Raw genomic sequence first — 16,474 nt, 5'->3', positions numbered from 1 at the left:
GCTAGACAAGATTATTAGCCCCCAAGATCATTGCGAAACTACTTGTTCAGAGACTTAGTGTTTTGCTAGACAAGATTATTAGCCCCTGTCAGATAGCTTTTATTCTGGGAAGAAGCATTGGGGACAACATTATGTTAGCCCAGGAACAATTCTCGGGCTATAACCAGATGCGCCTACCTCCCAGATGCACGCTCAAAGTGGATATCAGGAAGGCCTATGATACGGTGGAGTGGGACTTCTTGTTAGCAGTTTTGCAGTTGTTCGGATTCCCACCTAAGTTCACAAGGTGGATCGAGGAGTGTATTTCCACGACATCATTCTCAATTGGTCTCAATGGAAAACCTCATGGGTTCTTTACTGGAGTGAGAGGATTACGACAGGGAGACCCACTATCGCCTTATCTGTTTGTCCTCGTTATGGAAGCTTTACATTTGGGATTCCTGCAACGAATTGAGCAGGACATGCAATTCACCTATCATTTGAATTGTGAGAGTTCCAAGGTTTTCCAGATGGGATTTGCAGATGACCTACTTCTTTTTTGTCGAGCTGACTTTGACTCCATCAGAGTCTTCAAGGAGGGATTGGACTGGTTTGCGGAGGTGTCGGGCCTTAGGCTGAATGTTCAAAAAAGCCACTTAATCATATCCCATTCGGCTCAAGAATTGAAAGATCAGATGTTGGAGATTTTGGGCTTCCAAGAGGGGCATCTACCGATGAGGTATCTGGGTCTCCCCTTAATCTCTTCTAGACTGTCTATCTCTGAATGTCAGCCTCTTATTTTAAAAATCGATGCACGCATTGCTGGATGGGAAGGGATTTCGTTATCATATGCTGGGCGGGTACAAATCATCAAATCCGTACTTTCGACATTGAGCTTATACTGGGTATCTACATTCATACTACTTAAGAAAGTTATCAATGAAATTGAGAAGAGGTTGAGAAATTTCCTATGGAAGGGTACGACGTCTAGTGGCTACGCCGAGGTAGCCTGGAAAGATGTGTGTCGACCGACAGATGAGGGGGAACTCGGGTTCAAGGACATCTCTACCTTGAATCGTGCATTAATGAGCAAGAAACTATGTGATGTTATCCGGTGTGACAGGACATCCATCTGGGTTCAATGGCTTTACCAAGACCGATTACGGGACACATCAATTTGGACTGTCCGTGAACATGGAGGTTCTTGGGGATGGCGGAAAATGCTCAGGCTCCGTCCTTTTCTTCGCTCTATCGTGGATTATCAGATTGGAAATGGAGATAGATTCTTTGTTTGGCAGGACCCGTGGCATCACTTGGGTCCACTTATTGAGCGATTCCCTCGTGGACCACGCCATCTTAGACTTGAAGAATCAGCTAAGCTCAGTTTAGTGATTTCAGCAGGAGAGTGGCAATGGCCTACCATCACGGACTTCGAATGTTTGGAGATCACACATAACCTACCGCTTATTCTTGGAGGTGAGGATCGGGTGGTGTGGAGATGTGACGAAGGGAAACCTACTACTCAGGCCCTCTACCGATTATTTCATCCCCCAAGCCGAAAGTAGGATGGTCTTCACTACTTTCGGGCTCGTTGAAGATTCCTCGTGATTCGTTCACCTTATGGCTCGCAATCCTTGGCAAACTACCTACCACGGACAAATCATGGCTATCTCACCGGGGGGTATGCATATTGTGCGATGAGGGAGCTACAGAATCTCATTCACATTTATTCTTCCAATGCAGATTTAGTCGTCAATGCCTTTTTGAGATTCGCAGATGGATTCGTTTTCACTGGCCTAACAGGGATTGGGCAACAGATATTGAATGGGCGACGCGGAAATGGAGAGGTAAGCACATTATTTATAGCGCTTACCGTACACTACTTGCATCGTGTGTTTACCACATATGGAGGGAGAGAAATTTGAGGAGATTTGAACACACTGAGCGGACAACGGCCACATTGAGTATCCTAATTGTCGATGACGTCAAGAAGAGGATTCTTAGCGTTGATTTAACTTCGTCAGTCAGTACACGAGCATTGTATAGATTATGGCGTATCCCTCGTCAGTCAGTACACGAGCATTGTATAGATTATGGCGTATCCCTTGGGTTGAGGGAGAAACCATTTGATGACCACATGTTGTACTGTACCATTACTCTTTATTAATGAAATTTACATTTACCCAAAAAAAACAAGTCGTCAGCAAACCCCAATTGAAAAATTCGAGCTGTATCACATTTCCAATGGAAAGAAAAGAGCTCATCCTGGTCAATCAACTGTAATAAACCCAGGTGTAAGACCTCCATCACAAGCACAAATAAGTATGGTGATAAAGGGTCCCCTTGACGAAGCCCTCTCGCACCCATAAAGAAACCATGGGGCTTCCCATTCAGTCCAATAGAAAAAGAGGGCGTTGTGACACATGCCACGATCCAACTTTTGAAAGTAGTTGGAAAACCAAATAACTCTAGAACAGCGAGTAGGAAGTCCCACTCCACAGTGTCATATGCCTTTCGTATGTCAACTTTTAAGGCACATCGAGGAGGTAAACGGGCCTGGTTATATCCCGTGAAAAGTTCATGTGCCAACATAATGTTGTCTCCTATGCTTCTGCCGGGGACAAATGCTGCTTGGCACGGACTAATAAGCTTGTCCAGTATCTCACTCAACCTTTGGACAAGGACCTTGGCAATTATCTTATACAATACGTTGCAGCAGGAAATAGGACGAAAATCAGTAACAGACATTGGGGAATGTACCTTTGGTATGAGCGCCAACAATGTGGTATTGATCAGTTTTAGAATTCGGCCAGTGGTAAAGAAATCCAACACTGCCGAAGTAACCTCCTGACCCACTATTGGCCATGCAACTTTGAAAAACCCGAGGAGTAACCATCCGGTCCCGGCGCTTTATCCTCAGCTATATCAAAAACAGCCTGCTTAACATCAGCTGGGGCGAATGGCAATAATAGAGAGCTAGTGTCCTCCTCATTTAGTAGATGTCTGGCCCAAGGTCGTAGGAACTGAATATCTATCACATCTCGTCGTCTTTCCCCTCCTAGGAGATTTTGGTAGTAGGAGACAAATTCATTGGTTACCTCTCCTGGGTCCATGTGGGTTACTCCTTGATCATCTGTAATTTGTAAAATTCTCCTCGCCGATCTCCTTTGAGCAATCTTACGAAAAAACACCCGGGAACACTGATCACCCCCCTTCATCCACTGCATTTTCGCTCGTTGTCTGAGCATGACCTGTTCAAGTTTGGCCGCTTTAGCCAACACTATCCGACAGTAGTGTTCCAGCTGTAAGAATAACTCATCTCGTCTGTTTGAGCTAACAAGTGTTTGCGCCATCTCAAGAAACCCTTTTGCCAGTTGTACATTGTGTGTTAGGTCCCCTTTTTCCTCCTTTGCTCTCGGAAAACCGCTTTCAATGCTTTGAGTTTTTGTGTTACCACATACATAGGCACCCCAATAATGTTGTGTTGCCAAACACGCTGTACACCTGGGATAAAATCTGGTGAGAGAGTGAGGTAATTATCGAAACGAAACATACCTCCATGATGCTGTTGTCTATCCCCGTAAAGCACCAACGGTGAGTGATCTGAAGTGCGTGGGGTGAGGCTAGAGTAAAATGAGTTTGGGAACCGTGCCATCCATCTATTATTAATCAACATTCGATCCAGTCTTTTCCAAAGATTCCGTGGAGCTCGCACTGCAGTTATGCCACGTGTACCATTCGCCCTGCATGGGTAATGGTAGTAATCCTGCATTCTGGATACAAATATTAAACTCCTCCACTGCCATTCGAATGTCACCTGATGCACCACATATTTTGCTAATATCTTGCACTGCATTGAAATCCCCTCCAACCAGCCACGGTACATCAACGCAGTGCAAGGAAATTATCTCCAGGGACCTCCATAACTCCCTCCTGTTGGCCATCTCAGTAGCCCAATAAATAACAGTAATAGCTACTGACTTATGAAGTGCATGGATATTAATAAGACAATGCATAAATTGTGTACCGCTTTCAATCACAACAACATCGATGAAATTAGCATCCCAAACAATCCTTACCCGAGTACCAGAAGATCCATAATCCACAAACCATTTCCAATGGGGTAGTAAAAATGATTGAATTTATGAGCTACATTCTTGATACGAACACGAGTTTCAAGGAGACCCAGAAAATGTAACCTGAACTCAGCAACGATGTCTTTTACTGCCAGCTGATGATCTCTTTTGTTCAGGCCACGAACATTCCATATTGCTGCGTTCAACATGGATCACCGGGTATGGGGCTGCTAGACTTAGGACCCCGAGACAACTCATCTGTATCATCTAGTAGGTGTAGTGCATCCAAAGTATTATATATAACAAGTGCCTTGCCCCTCTCCTCACGATTTGGGCGCGTGTCAGCTCTAGGAGACTCCTGGCCCTCTCTTTGCTTTTATACCACTCGGGTTGGTGATGGTCTACGCATCTCCCGATCAAGTGTAGGTGGTAGCCAAGGTGGTATAGAAGTAGTATCACGAGTCACTGTCTGCTCCTCCCTCATGTGATCTGTTGGATGGTTCCTACTCCGTTCATGCACTGTTGGACGTGGTGCCCCTACTTTTTGAACATATATAGTGATCGGTGGCTTAGCTGGCTTTGTTTTGTTAAGAGCACACTCTTTAGCGGAGTGCCCCAAAGTCATACAACTAGTGCACTTCGGAGGTAACCATTCGTACTCAACATCAACTTTGTACGGTGATTCTCCCCCGTCCTCATGTGGAGTCATAATAATAATATGCTTCGGTAAATTCGAGGTTATATCCAACATAATGCAAACACGAGTGAAGTCCAATCTCGTGCATGCTCTCGTAATCGCATCCGGGTATAAAGGTTTACCCACACCACTGGCTACCGTACTTAGGCCCTCTTCTGTCTATAACTCCACCGGAAGGTGGCGTAGTTTGATCCAAACAGGAACCTGCGTATGTTGCAGTTTCCTCAAAACCATTCCCGGTTCCCATTTTTGAAGAACAATAGGTTGTCCCTGGAACAGCCACGGCCCTCCTTTAATAATATCTTCCATAGCAGGAATTGATTTAAACTGAAAGAAAAAGAAACCATTAGTAGTACCAGTCACCTCTCTTAACCCCGGCCGTACCGACACCGCGTATTCCTTCAGATGGTGGAAATATGGACGTTTCCCAAGAAAATATCCTACCGCGGTAGCTTTCCAACGTATAGCCCCGTTACGAATGGCATCTAACGTCGGTCTGACAATCACCTCTCCATTCTGTAATGTCGACGCAACGTACGAGAGTGTCTTTCTAGATGAATGGTTAAATTGATGCGCAATTTTATCATCAATAATAGGTTCCGGGCATGCATGCAATGGGATATTACCCACGTACAATCCCGTTTGGGCTATTGTTTGAAAATGAGGCTGTTTTTTTGCCACATCATTGCTGACATCAGCAGCAGCATCACTGCTGACCTCAGCCCTAGCGCTGCTGACCTCAGCCCTGGCACTGCTGACCTCAGCCCTGGTGGTGCTGACAGAAGCCCTGGTGTTGCTGATGTCATCAGGAATACCAACCATCACTTGTGCCATCTCATCCTCAGCCATCTCATCTGCTGAAAAAGTATCCACGTCATCTTCCACATCACAAAAAGTGTGCACCACCTCACTGACGGGCGCCACGTCATTTTTCGATGGACCAGCCACCATCTTCCCCGGCGAGTTCATCTCATTCGCCGGCGGAAACTCGTTATTCAACAAGACAACAGCAGCAGCCTGTTGTGAGCTCTCCCGTCGTCCCGTTTTGTACTCCAGGGACGTCGTCCGGCCGGCCAAAAGCCCCAAATCTCCAGTTGACGATGGAGGAAGACGACTCTTTCAACGGAGAAGACGAGGACGACGAAACTTCTACCCCTCTGGTCAGAATCGCGTCTTCACAGCCCTGCCTCCCGCTGTCACCAGCCTGAATCTCAGGCGTCGCCGGTGGAAGGCCAAACGTCACGCCTGTCATTCGTCGATGTGAAAAGCAGGCGCTGTCGCTCGTCCGCCATTGTTGGAGCTTGAAGAGGCACCAAGAAACCCTAGTTTTGGCGGCTGTTCCATAGAGTCCTTTTCCATCGCCAAGTTTCGCTCTTTTTAGACTAGAATTGTTCCTTGCATCTCCCTGACCATAGATCCGTTCTTAGTCGCCCGAAAAAAACTCGTTTCCTGCGAAATCTCGAAGTCCGACCTTTATTTTCACGCCGGAAAACTTGCAGTTTCTCATCGCCACCGGCCATCTGGTCACTGCCACCCGTCCCTCCGGCTTGCCCCTCGTCGGCCAACTCTTCCTCCTCGTCACCCAAATTGTTGGCCGGAGTTTGCATGGTTGAAGCATTAGTGTGTGTTTTTTGGATGTGTGCTAGTGTGTGAGAGAGAAGAGAGAGAATTTTGAGAGTCCATTCAAAAATATTTTTCTTTTTTTACACCTAACTATGCTTAGCAAATTTACCACACAAATGCATGGGTTTTTTTCTACGTTTGGGTTAACTTTGATGGAATTCTGACAACGTTCCAAATTTAGCTTTTTTTGCACGGTTTATTAAAGGAACTTTGTTTCTTTTTTACACTAACTTGTAGTTATTATTACCCGTAGCAAATTTACCACACAATTGCATGGGTCTAGATCTACGTTTGGGTCAAGTTTCATGGAATTCTGAGAACATTCAAAATTAAGTTGTTTTGCACGGTTTTATTAAAGCAAGTTCGTTTCCCTTTTACACTAACTAGTAGTTATTATTACGCTTAAGCAAATTTACCACACAAAGGCATGGGTCTAGTCCTATATTTGGTTCAGGTTTTGTGGAATTCTGAGAACGTTCAGAATTTAGCTTTTTTGCAAGATTTTATTAAAGGAACTTCGTTTCCTTTTTACACTAACTTGTAGTTATTATTACACTTAGCAAATGTACCACACAAATACATGGGTCTAGACCAATGTTTGGGTCAAGTTTCGTGGAATTCTATAAACGTTGAATATTTAGCTGTTTTGCACGATTTTAATAAAGCAAGTTCGTTTTCCGTTTACACTAACTTGTAGTTATTATTACGCTTAGTAAATTTACCACACAAATACATGGTCTAGACCAACGCTGGGTCAAGTTTCGTGGAATTCTATGAACGTTCAATATTTAGCTGTTTTGCATGGTTTATTAAAGCAAGTTCGTTTCCATTTTTAAACTAACTTCTATTTATCATTACGCTTAGCAAATGTACCACACAAATACATGGGTCTAGACCAATGTTTGGGTCAAGTTTCGTGGAATTCTATGAACGTTCAATCTTTAGCTGTTTTGCACGATTTTATTAAAGCAAGTTCGTTTCCCTTTTACACTAACTTGTAGTTATTGTTACGCTTAGCAAATTACCTCACAAATGCATGGGACTAGACATACGTTTGGTTCCAGTTTCGTGGAATTCTGAGAACATTCAAAATTTAGCTGTTTTACATGGTTTTATTAAAGCAAGTTCATTTCCCTTATACACTAACTGGTATTTATTATTACGCTTTGCAAATTTACAACACAAATTAATGGGTGTAAACCAACGGTTGGGTCAAGTTTCGTCGAATTCTAAGAACGTTCAAAATTTAGCTATTTTTTTTTTTTTGGTAAATGTAACTTTCATTAAGAAGAAGTAATAGTACAGTACAACATGTTATCATCAAATGGTTTCTCCCTCAACCCACGGGATACGCCAAAATCTATACAATGCTCGTGTACTGACTGATGAAGTTAAATTAATGCTAAGAATCCTCTGCTGGCATCATCGGTGATGAGGATACTCAAATTAGCCGCTGTCCGTTCAGTGTGTTCAAATCTCCTCAAGTTTCTCTCTCTCCAAATGTGGTAGACACATGCTACAAGTAGTGTATGGTAAGAGATATTAATAATATGCTTGCCTCTCCATTTCTGCGTCGCCCACTCAATATCTATTGGCCAATCCCTATTGGGCCAGTGAAATCGAAACCGTCTTTTTATTAATAATAATGGATTTTTTTTCCTTCAGTTCAAATCAGTCGCTGCTATGGAAGATGTCATAGAAGGAGGGCCATGGCTATTTCAGGGGCAACCGATTGTTCTTCAAAAATGGGAACCAGGGATGGTATTACGAAAACATCAACATACACAGGTTACCCGGATGCAATTACAAGAGCATGCACGAGACTGGACTTCGCTCGTGTATGAGTAATGGTGGATGTGACCTCAAACTTACCAAAGCACATTATAATTATGAATTCGGATGAGGACGGAGGAGAATCACCTTGTAAAGTAGACGTTGAGTATGAATGGCTACCACAGAAATGCAAGAGTTGTATGACATTGGGACACTCTGCTAAAGATTGTGTTCTCAACAAACCAAAACCAGCTAAACCACTGATTGCTACATATGTACCTAAAGTGGGGACGCTGCAAGAACCAACAAGGCCTGAACGGAATCGGAGCCACCCTAGGGAGGAAGAAGATACTACTAATATACCATCCCGGCCACTACATATGACTGATCGGAACAAGAGTAGACCACCACTAGCTCCAGAGGTAGAAAAGAAGAGAGAGGGACGTGAGTACACTAGAGATACAACAAGCCCAAGTCGTGAGGAGAGGGGTAAAGCGCTTGTTATATACAACACTTTGATGCACTTCACCTACTGGATGATACAGATGAGTCGTCTCGGGGTCCTAAGCATAGCAGCCCCATACCTAGTGATCCGTGTTGAATGCAACAATATGGAATGTTCGTGGCCTGAACAAACGAGACCATCAGATGGCAGTCAAAGACATAGTTGCTGAGTTCAGGTTACAATTCCTTGGTCTCATTGAAACTCGTGTACGTATTAATAATGCAGCTCAAAGTCAATCTTTTCTATTACCCCAATGGAAATGGTATGTGGATTATGGATCTTCTGGTAATCGCGTGTGGATTGCATGGAATGATAGTTTTATTGATGTTGTGGTGGAATGTGGAACGCAATTTATACACTGTCTTGTTACTATCCGTGCAATACATGAAACAGTTGCTGTTACTGTCACTTATGGAGCCACAAAGGTGGTTGAAAGGAGAGAATTATGGAGTGCCCTAGAAAATTTAGCTATACAGTGTGCTGATATCCCATGGTTGATTGGAGGGGATTTTAATGCAGTTCGCGACCTCAATGAAGTATGTGGCACATCAGGGGATATCAGAACAACTATGGAAGAATTTAATGCAGCCATTCAGAATACAGGATTACTACCACTACCCATGCAGGGAGAGTGGTACACATGGCACAACCACAGTGCGACACCCCGGAACCTCTGGAAAAGACTGGACCGCATGTTGATAAATGATAGATGGATGGCACGGTTCCCTAACGCATTCTACTCGGTCCTTACACCACGCACTTCAGACCACTCACCGATGGTACTATATGAAGACTGACAACAACAATATGGAGGTATGTTCCGATTCGATAACTACCTCGCTCGCTTACCTGAGTTTATTCCTAGTGTGCAGAATATATGGAAACATAACATTATTGGTACGCCTATGTATGCTGTGACACGCAAACTCAAAGCTTTGAAACCAATTTTCCGAGAGCAAAGGAGGAATAAGGGGGATCTCTCGCACAATGTCCAAATGGCAAAAGGGTTTCTTGAAGCAGCACAACTACTTGGAAGCTCAAGACGGTGAGATGAGCTATACATTCACTGTTGTTGACTCGTACTGGCCAAAGCAACAAAATTGGAACAGATTATGCTGCAACAACGAGCGAAGATGCAGTGGATGAAGGGAGGTGATCAATGCTCCCGAGTGTTCTTTCGGAAGATTGCCCAACGAAGATCAGCAAGAAGGATCTTCCAAATCAACGATGACCAGGGATCCACTCACACTGATCCAAAAGAAGTTATTAATGAGTTTGTCACATATTACCAGAACCTACTAGGGGGAGACAGACGACGAACAGGTGTTGATATTCGAGTTCTTAGACCATGGGCTAGGCACATTTTGAGTAATGAGGAATCTATCACTTTATTGTTATCGTTCACACCAGCAGATGTCAAACAGGCGGTTTTTGACATTGATGAGGACAAGGCCCCAGGCCCGGACGGATACTCATCGGGCTTCTTTAAAGCAGCATGGCCTATAGTTGGACAGGAAGTGACTTCGGCAGTACTAGACTTCTTTAGTACAGGCCGACTTCTGAAGCAAATAAATACTACACTTTTGGCGCTCATACCAAAAGTACATTCCCCTATGACGGTTAGTGATTTTCGACCCATAGCATGCTGTAATGTGATTTATAAGATCATTGCAAAGCTCATTGTCCAAAGGTTGAGTGTGATAATGGACAAACTGATCAGCCCGTGCCAAGCGGCATTTGTGCCGGGACGAAGCATTGGAGATAACATCATGCTAGCACAAGAACTCTTTACGGGATATAACCAGACTCGTCTACCTCCTAGATGTGCTCTGAAAGTCGACATTCGGAAGGCATATGACACAGTGGATTGGGATTTCTTAATAGCAGCCATGGAGATGTTTGGGTTCCCTATCACTTTTGTGAAGTGGATTGAGGAGTGTGTATCAACACCTTCATTCTCTGTTAGACTAAATGGGAAGCCCCATGGATTCTTTCGAGGAGCCAGAGGACTTCGGCAGGGTGACCCTTTATCACCCTACCTATTTGTGCTTGTGATGGAAATCCTACACCTGGGTTTCCTGCATTTGATTGATCAGGAGGAGATATTTTCCTATCATTGAAAATGCGAGGCAGCCAGGATATTTCAGTTGGGGTTTGCTGATGATGTGATATTATTTTGCCGTGCTGATATGGACTCTCTAAGAATCTTTAAAGCAGGTTTGGATCGTTTTGCCAAATGGTCGGGTCTTAGACTAAACGTACAGAAAAGCCACTTGATTATATCACGCTCAGCGCAAGCATTGAGTGAGAAGATGTTGGCACTACTCGGATTTCAGGAAGGGGTTCTTCCAATGAGGTATCTGGGGTTACCACTTATATCGGTTGGCACTACTCGGATTTCAGGAAGGGGTTCTTCCAATGAGGTATCTGGGGTTACCACTTATATCGTCTCCACTAACTATTGCAGATTGCCGTCCACTATTACTGAAGATTGACAAACGGATCGCTGGATGGGGAAGGTACCACTATATCTTATGCTGGTAGAGTACAAATTATTAAATTTGTACTTATATCACTGAGTATTTACTGGGCATCGGCATTTATATTACCATAGAAAGTTATTAATGAAATTGAGAAAAGGTTGCTAGCTTTCTTGTGGAAGGGAACGACGAATAGTGGATATGCCAAGGTTGCGTGGAAAGATATATGCCGACCTAAGGAAGAGGGAAGACTTGGATTCAAGGATATCAGTACCTTGAACCGTGCATTGATGACAAAAAAACTATGTGATGTCATTAGATGCGACAGGACATCGATTTGGGTTGAGTGGTTGTACCTGGGACGCCTACAACATACCTCTATATGGACGATTACGGACCATGGCAGCTCATGGGGATGGAGGAAAATCCTTCGATTACGGATGTTTCTCCGAACCATGGTAGACTACTAAATTGGAGATGGGAGGAATTTCTTCTTGTGGCAGGATCCATGGCACCACCTTGGCCCTCTTTGCGACACCTTCCCACGAGGACCGAGGATTCTTGGACTAGATGAGTCATCCAGACTAAGCACGGCAATTCATGAAGGAGTATGGCAGTGGCCCATTATCATGGATATTGAGTGTTTGGAGATCACACATGTACTACCCACTATTTTTGGAGGGGAAGACCATATAATTTGGAGATTTGAGAATGATCGACCAACAGCACCGGCTATCTATGAGTTATTTGACCCACCAGGATCGAAAGTAGGCTGGTCTTCACTACTTTCGGGATCACTCAAAATCCCACGCCACATATTTATTCTATGGCATGCCATCCAAGAAACGTTGGCTACGATAGACAAACCATGGCTTGCTCACCTTGGCGCATGTATCCTATGCAATGAAGGACTGACAGAGACACATGCACATTTAATCTTCCAATGCAGATTTAGTCGAAGATGTCTCACGGAAATTCGAAGAACGATACGATTCTTATGGCCCAATAGAGAGTGGAAGGATGACATTGCATGGGCTTCACAGAGATGGAGGGGTAAACACATAATCAACATGTCTTATAGAGCACTCCTTGCAGCATGTGTATACCACATTTGGAAGGAAAGAAACCTGAGACGACTCAATCACACCGAGAGGACGCCTACTACCATAGCATTACTGATCATTGAGGACATTAAACAGCGAATCCATAGCATCTCACTCGCTAGATCAGTTAGTACACGTGCTTTATTTCGATTATAGCGAATCCCTTGGCCTGTCGAGGGATAAACCATTTGGGGACCATATTGTTGTACTGTACCATTTTTCGATAAAAGTAAGTTTCGTTGAGTAAAATTGGTACAATACAACAATGTGGTCACCAAATGGTTTATCCCTCGACAGGCCAAGGGATTCGCCATAATCGAAATAAAGCACGTGTACTGACTGATCTAGATAGTGGGATACTATGGATTCGCTGTCTAATGTCCTCAATGATCAGTAATGCTATGGTAGTAGGCGTCCTCTCGGTGTGATAGAATCGTCTCAGGTTTCTTTCCTTCCAAATGTGGTATACACATGCTGCAAGTAGTGCTCTATAAGACATGTTGATGATGTGTTTACCCCTCCATCTCTGTGAAGCCCATGTAATATCATCTTTCCAGCCTCTATTGGGCCACAAGAATCGTATCGTTTTACGAATTTCCGTGAGACATCTTCGACTAAATCTGCATTGGAAGAATAAATGTGCATGTGTCTTTGCCATTCCTTCATTGCATAGGATACATGTGCCAAGGTGAGCAAGCCATGGTTTATCCGTCGTAGCCAACTTGCCTTGGATGGCAAGACATAGAATAAAGATGTGACATAATCACTATTGTTTATAAAAAAAATGGAGCCTAAAAATTCTCTCTTCTCTCTCACACACTAACACACATAACAAAACACACACTAACATCACCACTACCCACTCCTCACCGGCCGGCGACCTGGGAGGCGGCGGTGACGCATCGGCGGATGGCTGTGATGTGGAGGAGGATGGCGAGCAACATGGCGAGGTTGCCATGGTCGTGTTTCAAGGAGAGCCGCTACTGTTAGCCGCGGATTTTGAGAAAACGGGTGGCCGGTTGGAGGAGGAATCTGACGAGGCGTCATCTACGGGCTTCAGATTTGATAATGGAGATGGCAAGGGAAGACCCATTGATAGAAAAATTGGAGTTTTTGCAGCTGGTTCGTCCCGCTCAAAACTAGGGTTTCGCGCAGCCATGGAATTCGAAAAGTCGCCTGACGAAGACGAAGCGACGCCCACTGACATGGCGATTGTGGCTATGGCAGACGACAACCGAACGAATGGCGAGGGTGAAGGAGTCATGCCCATCGAAAAAGATCCAAACTTGGACGTAGAAGACGAAGATCTAGTGCGCCGACCTATTCTAGGGTTTGGCGGCACAAATCGAAACGAAAGCGAACGATTGAAATCTTCGTTCAATATCGCTGAGTTCCTTCGACTTGCACACAAGGTGATCGATAAAAACGACCATGAATCAACGGCAGCCCTTGAGGAACTTCGATTAAAATGGGAAATGCGATTTGGCAAAGTTTCCATGTTGCTATGCTTTCCGCCGGAGAAGATGATGCCAATGACGACTGTAACTGATTTCCCACCAGCTCGTACGAGGCGCCAGGCCTACCGGAGTCTCCTACCGATGACTACGATGGAGAAGACGACGGACACCGATGGGCTGCAACTTGGAAGGAGTCCGATGACAGTAGCAGCGGTTTCCGACGGTTTGATGATGAAGGAACCTCCATAGCCGGCGAAGAAAGTTGTTGGAAACCCCCTCCGGCGAACTGAGACGATACTAACGCGTTTTTCGGCGGTTTTGCCGGCGAGTGACGTGGATGGTGGCAGTGAGGTTGCGCTTGGTTATGGGGACGTGGAAGATGACGTGGAGCTCACCTCAGCGGCTGACTTGGCAGATGACAATGACTTGGCGCAAAGGTTGGATGGACATTCTGCTGACATCAGCATCGCTAGGGCTGATGTCGGCAATAGGAGTGATGACAGTAGGGCTGATGTAAGCATTGATGCTGCTGCTGATGTCATTAGTGATGCTGCTGCTAATGTCATTAGTGATGCTGCTGCTGATGTCATCAAGGATGTAGGAAAAAAACAGCTTTTGACACCACAATGACAGTGAACGTGGAGTGTAACACGGCGAACGAAAAATCTTTTGTTGCTCCAGTCCAAACGGGATTGTACGTGGGTAACATTCCGTTGAATGCATACCCCGAACCAATTATTGATGATAAAATTGCGCATGCATTTAACCACTCAACGCAAAAGATCCTCAAGTTCATTGCTCCAACTCTACAAAATGGAGAGGTGATTGTGAGACGAACTTTAGACACTATCCGAAACGGGTCTAAACGATGGAAAACTACCGCGGTCGGATATTTTTTGGGGAAACGGAAAACTACCGCGGTCGGATATTTTTTGGGGAAACGCCCATACTTTCACCATTTGAAGGAATACGCGGTATTAGTTTGGCCGGGTTTAAGAGAGGTAACTGGTACTACTAACGGTTTCCTTTTCTTCCAGTTTAAGTCAGTTGCAGATATGGAAGATATTATTGAAGGAGGGTCGTGGCTGTTTCAGGGGCAGCCTATTGTTCTTCAAAAATGGGAGCCGGGAATGGTTTTGAGGAAACTTAAACATACGCAGGTTCCTATCTGGATCAAATTGCGCCACCTTCCGGTGGAGTTGTGGACGGAGGAGGGACTCGAGACTGAATTTCGCTCGTGTATGCGTTATGCTGGATTTGAATTCGAAAATGCCAAAGCACATTATTATTATGACACCGGATGAGGAAGGAGGAGAATTACCGTGCAAACCAGCTGTATGACATTGGGACACTCAGCCAAGGAGTGCACTGTCAACAAACCCAAATCTATCAAACCACCGTTTAATGTATATGTACCCAAAGTGGGCGCACTGCGAGGCCCAATGGTGACTGAAAGAAAAAGAGACCACCCAACACCTCACACTGTGGAGAAGCAGACAGAAGACCGTGGTACCCGTCCAACTGCAGCGGGACCTAGTCGGGAAGAGAGAGGTACAGATATCGTTACGTATAACTCTTTCGATGTGCTACAATTACTAGATAATGCAGAAGGTTCATCAAAGGGTCCTAAGCGAAGCAACCCCGTACCTGGGGACCCATATTAAACCTTGCCATATGGAACGTACGTGGCCTGAACAAGAGGGATCATCAGCTAGCGGCCAAGTATATCATTGCTGAGTTCAGGTTACACTTTATTGGTCTCCTAGAAACACGTGTTCGCATTAATAACTGTGCTAGTATTCAATCATTTTTGATACCTCATTGGAAATGGTTTATGGATTATGACAATATTGAAAATCGGATATGGATTGCTTGGGATTATAATTATATTGATGTGGATATTATTGAGGTGGGAAACCAGTTTATACACTGCCGTGCCACCATTAGAGCATTACAAGAGTATGTTGATATTACTATTGTGTATGGTGCTACTGAGGTCTCTGATAGGCGAGAGTTATGGGCCTCTCTAGAATCCTTAGCTGTCCAATGCATTAATACTCCCTGGCTGGTTGGAGGTGACTTCAATGCAGTCATGGATCTCAGTGAGGTCTGTGGTACGTCGGGAGATATAAGAGTGGCGATGGAGGAATTTAATATGCGCCTACAGAATACTGCGCTTTTGCCATTACCGATGCAGGGTGAATGGTACACATGGCATAATCGTAGTGCTAGCCCTCGCAACTTGTGGAAGCGACTTGATCGTATGCTTACCAATGATACATGGACTTTGCAGTTTCCATCAGTATTCTACCAATGCTTCACCCCATGGACTTCGGATCACTCGCCGATGGTAGTTAATGGGGATAATCAGCAGCGATTTGGAGGTATGTTCCGGTTTGACAACTTCCTTACTCTCTCACCAGATTTTATTCCTAGCGTGCAGAGTATATGGCAGCAACAAATAGTGGGAGTGCCTATGTTCTCTGTCACCCGCAAACTCAAGGCACTCAAACCTATTTTTCGAGAACAGAGGAGAAATAAAGGGGATCTTTCTCACAATGTTGAGTTGGCAAGGGGATTCTTGGAGCAGGCCCAAGTGTTGGTAAGCTCGCACAGACAGGATGAGCTTATTCTTCTGTTGGAGCACTGCAGTCGGCTTGTGTATGCAAAGGCGGCCGAATTGGAGGGGATCATGCTACAGTAGAGGGCAAAATGGAATGGATGAAGGTTGGTGACCAGTGCTCCAGAGTGTTCTTTCGTAAAATTGCCCAGAGAAGGACA

The 16,474-nt window shown here is 44.7% G+C and overlaps 1 protein-coding gene across 1 annotated transcript; it reads left to right on the top strand.

Moving 5' to 3' along the window:
• The first annotated feature begins 8,222 nt into the window (after window positions 1–8,222).
• On the top strand, window positions 8,223–9,450 carry LOC110013305. The gene is made up of 2 exons (XM_020699487.1): window positions 8,223–8,766; window positions 8,879–9,450. Exons 1-2 carry the CDS (start codon window positions 8,223–8,225, stop codon window positions 9,448–9,450), a joined length of 1,116 nt encoding a protein of 371 aa, XP_020555146.1.
• The last annotated feature ends 7,024 nt before the right edge of the window (window positions 9,451–16,474 follow it).

The sequence above is a fragment of the Sesamum indicum genome, unplaced genomic scaffold (genome assembly GCF_000512975.1).
Source record: "Sesamum indicum cultivar Zhongzhi No. 13 unplaced genomic scaffold, S_indicum_v1.0 scaffold00118, whole genome shotgun sequence".
Classification (NCBI taxonomy): Eukaryota; Viridiplantae; Streptophyta; class Magnoliopsida; order Lamiales; family Pedaliaceae; genus Sesamum; species Sesamum indicum.
Note: the sequence above shows the minus strand (reverse complement) of the source record. Positions and strands in the feature narration are given on the sequence as shown.

Excerpts from the sequence above, each read along its gene's own strand:
- LOC110013305 (XM_020699487.1), top strand. The coding sequence starts at position 8,223 with ATGGTGGATGTGACCTCAAACTTACCAAAGCACATTATAATTATGAAT. Across the intron at positions 8,767-8,878 it reads TGAATGCAACAATATGGAAT|CTCAAAGTCAATCTTTTCTA; the intron begins GTTCGTGGCCTG and ends TTAATAATGCAG.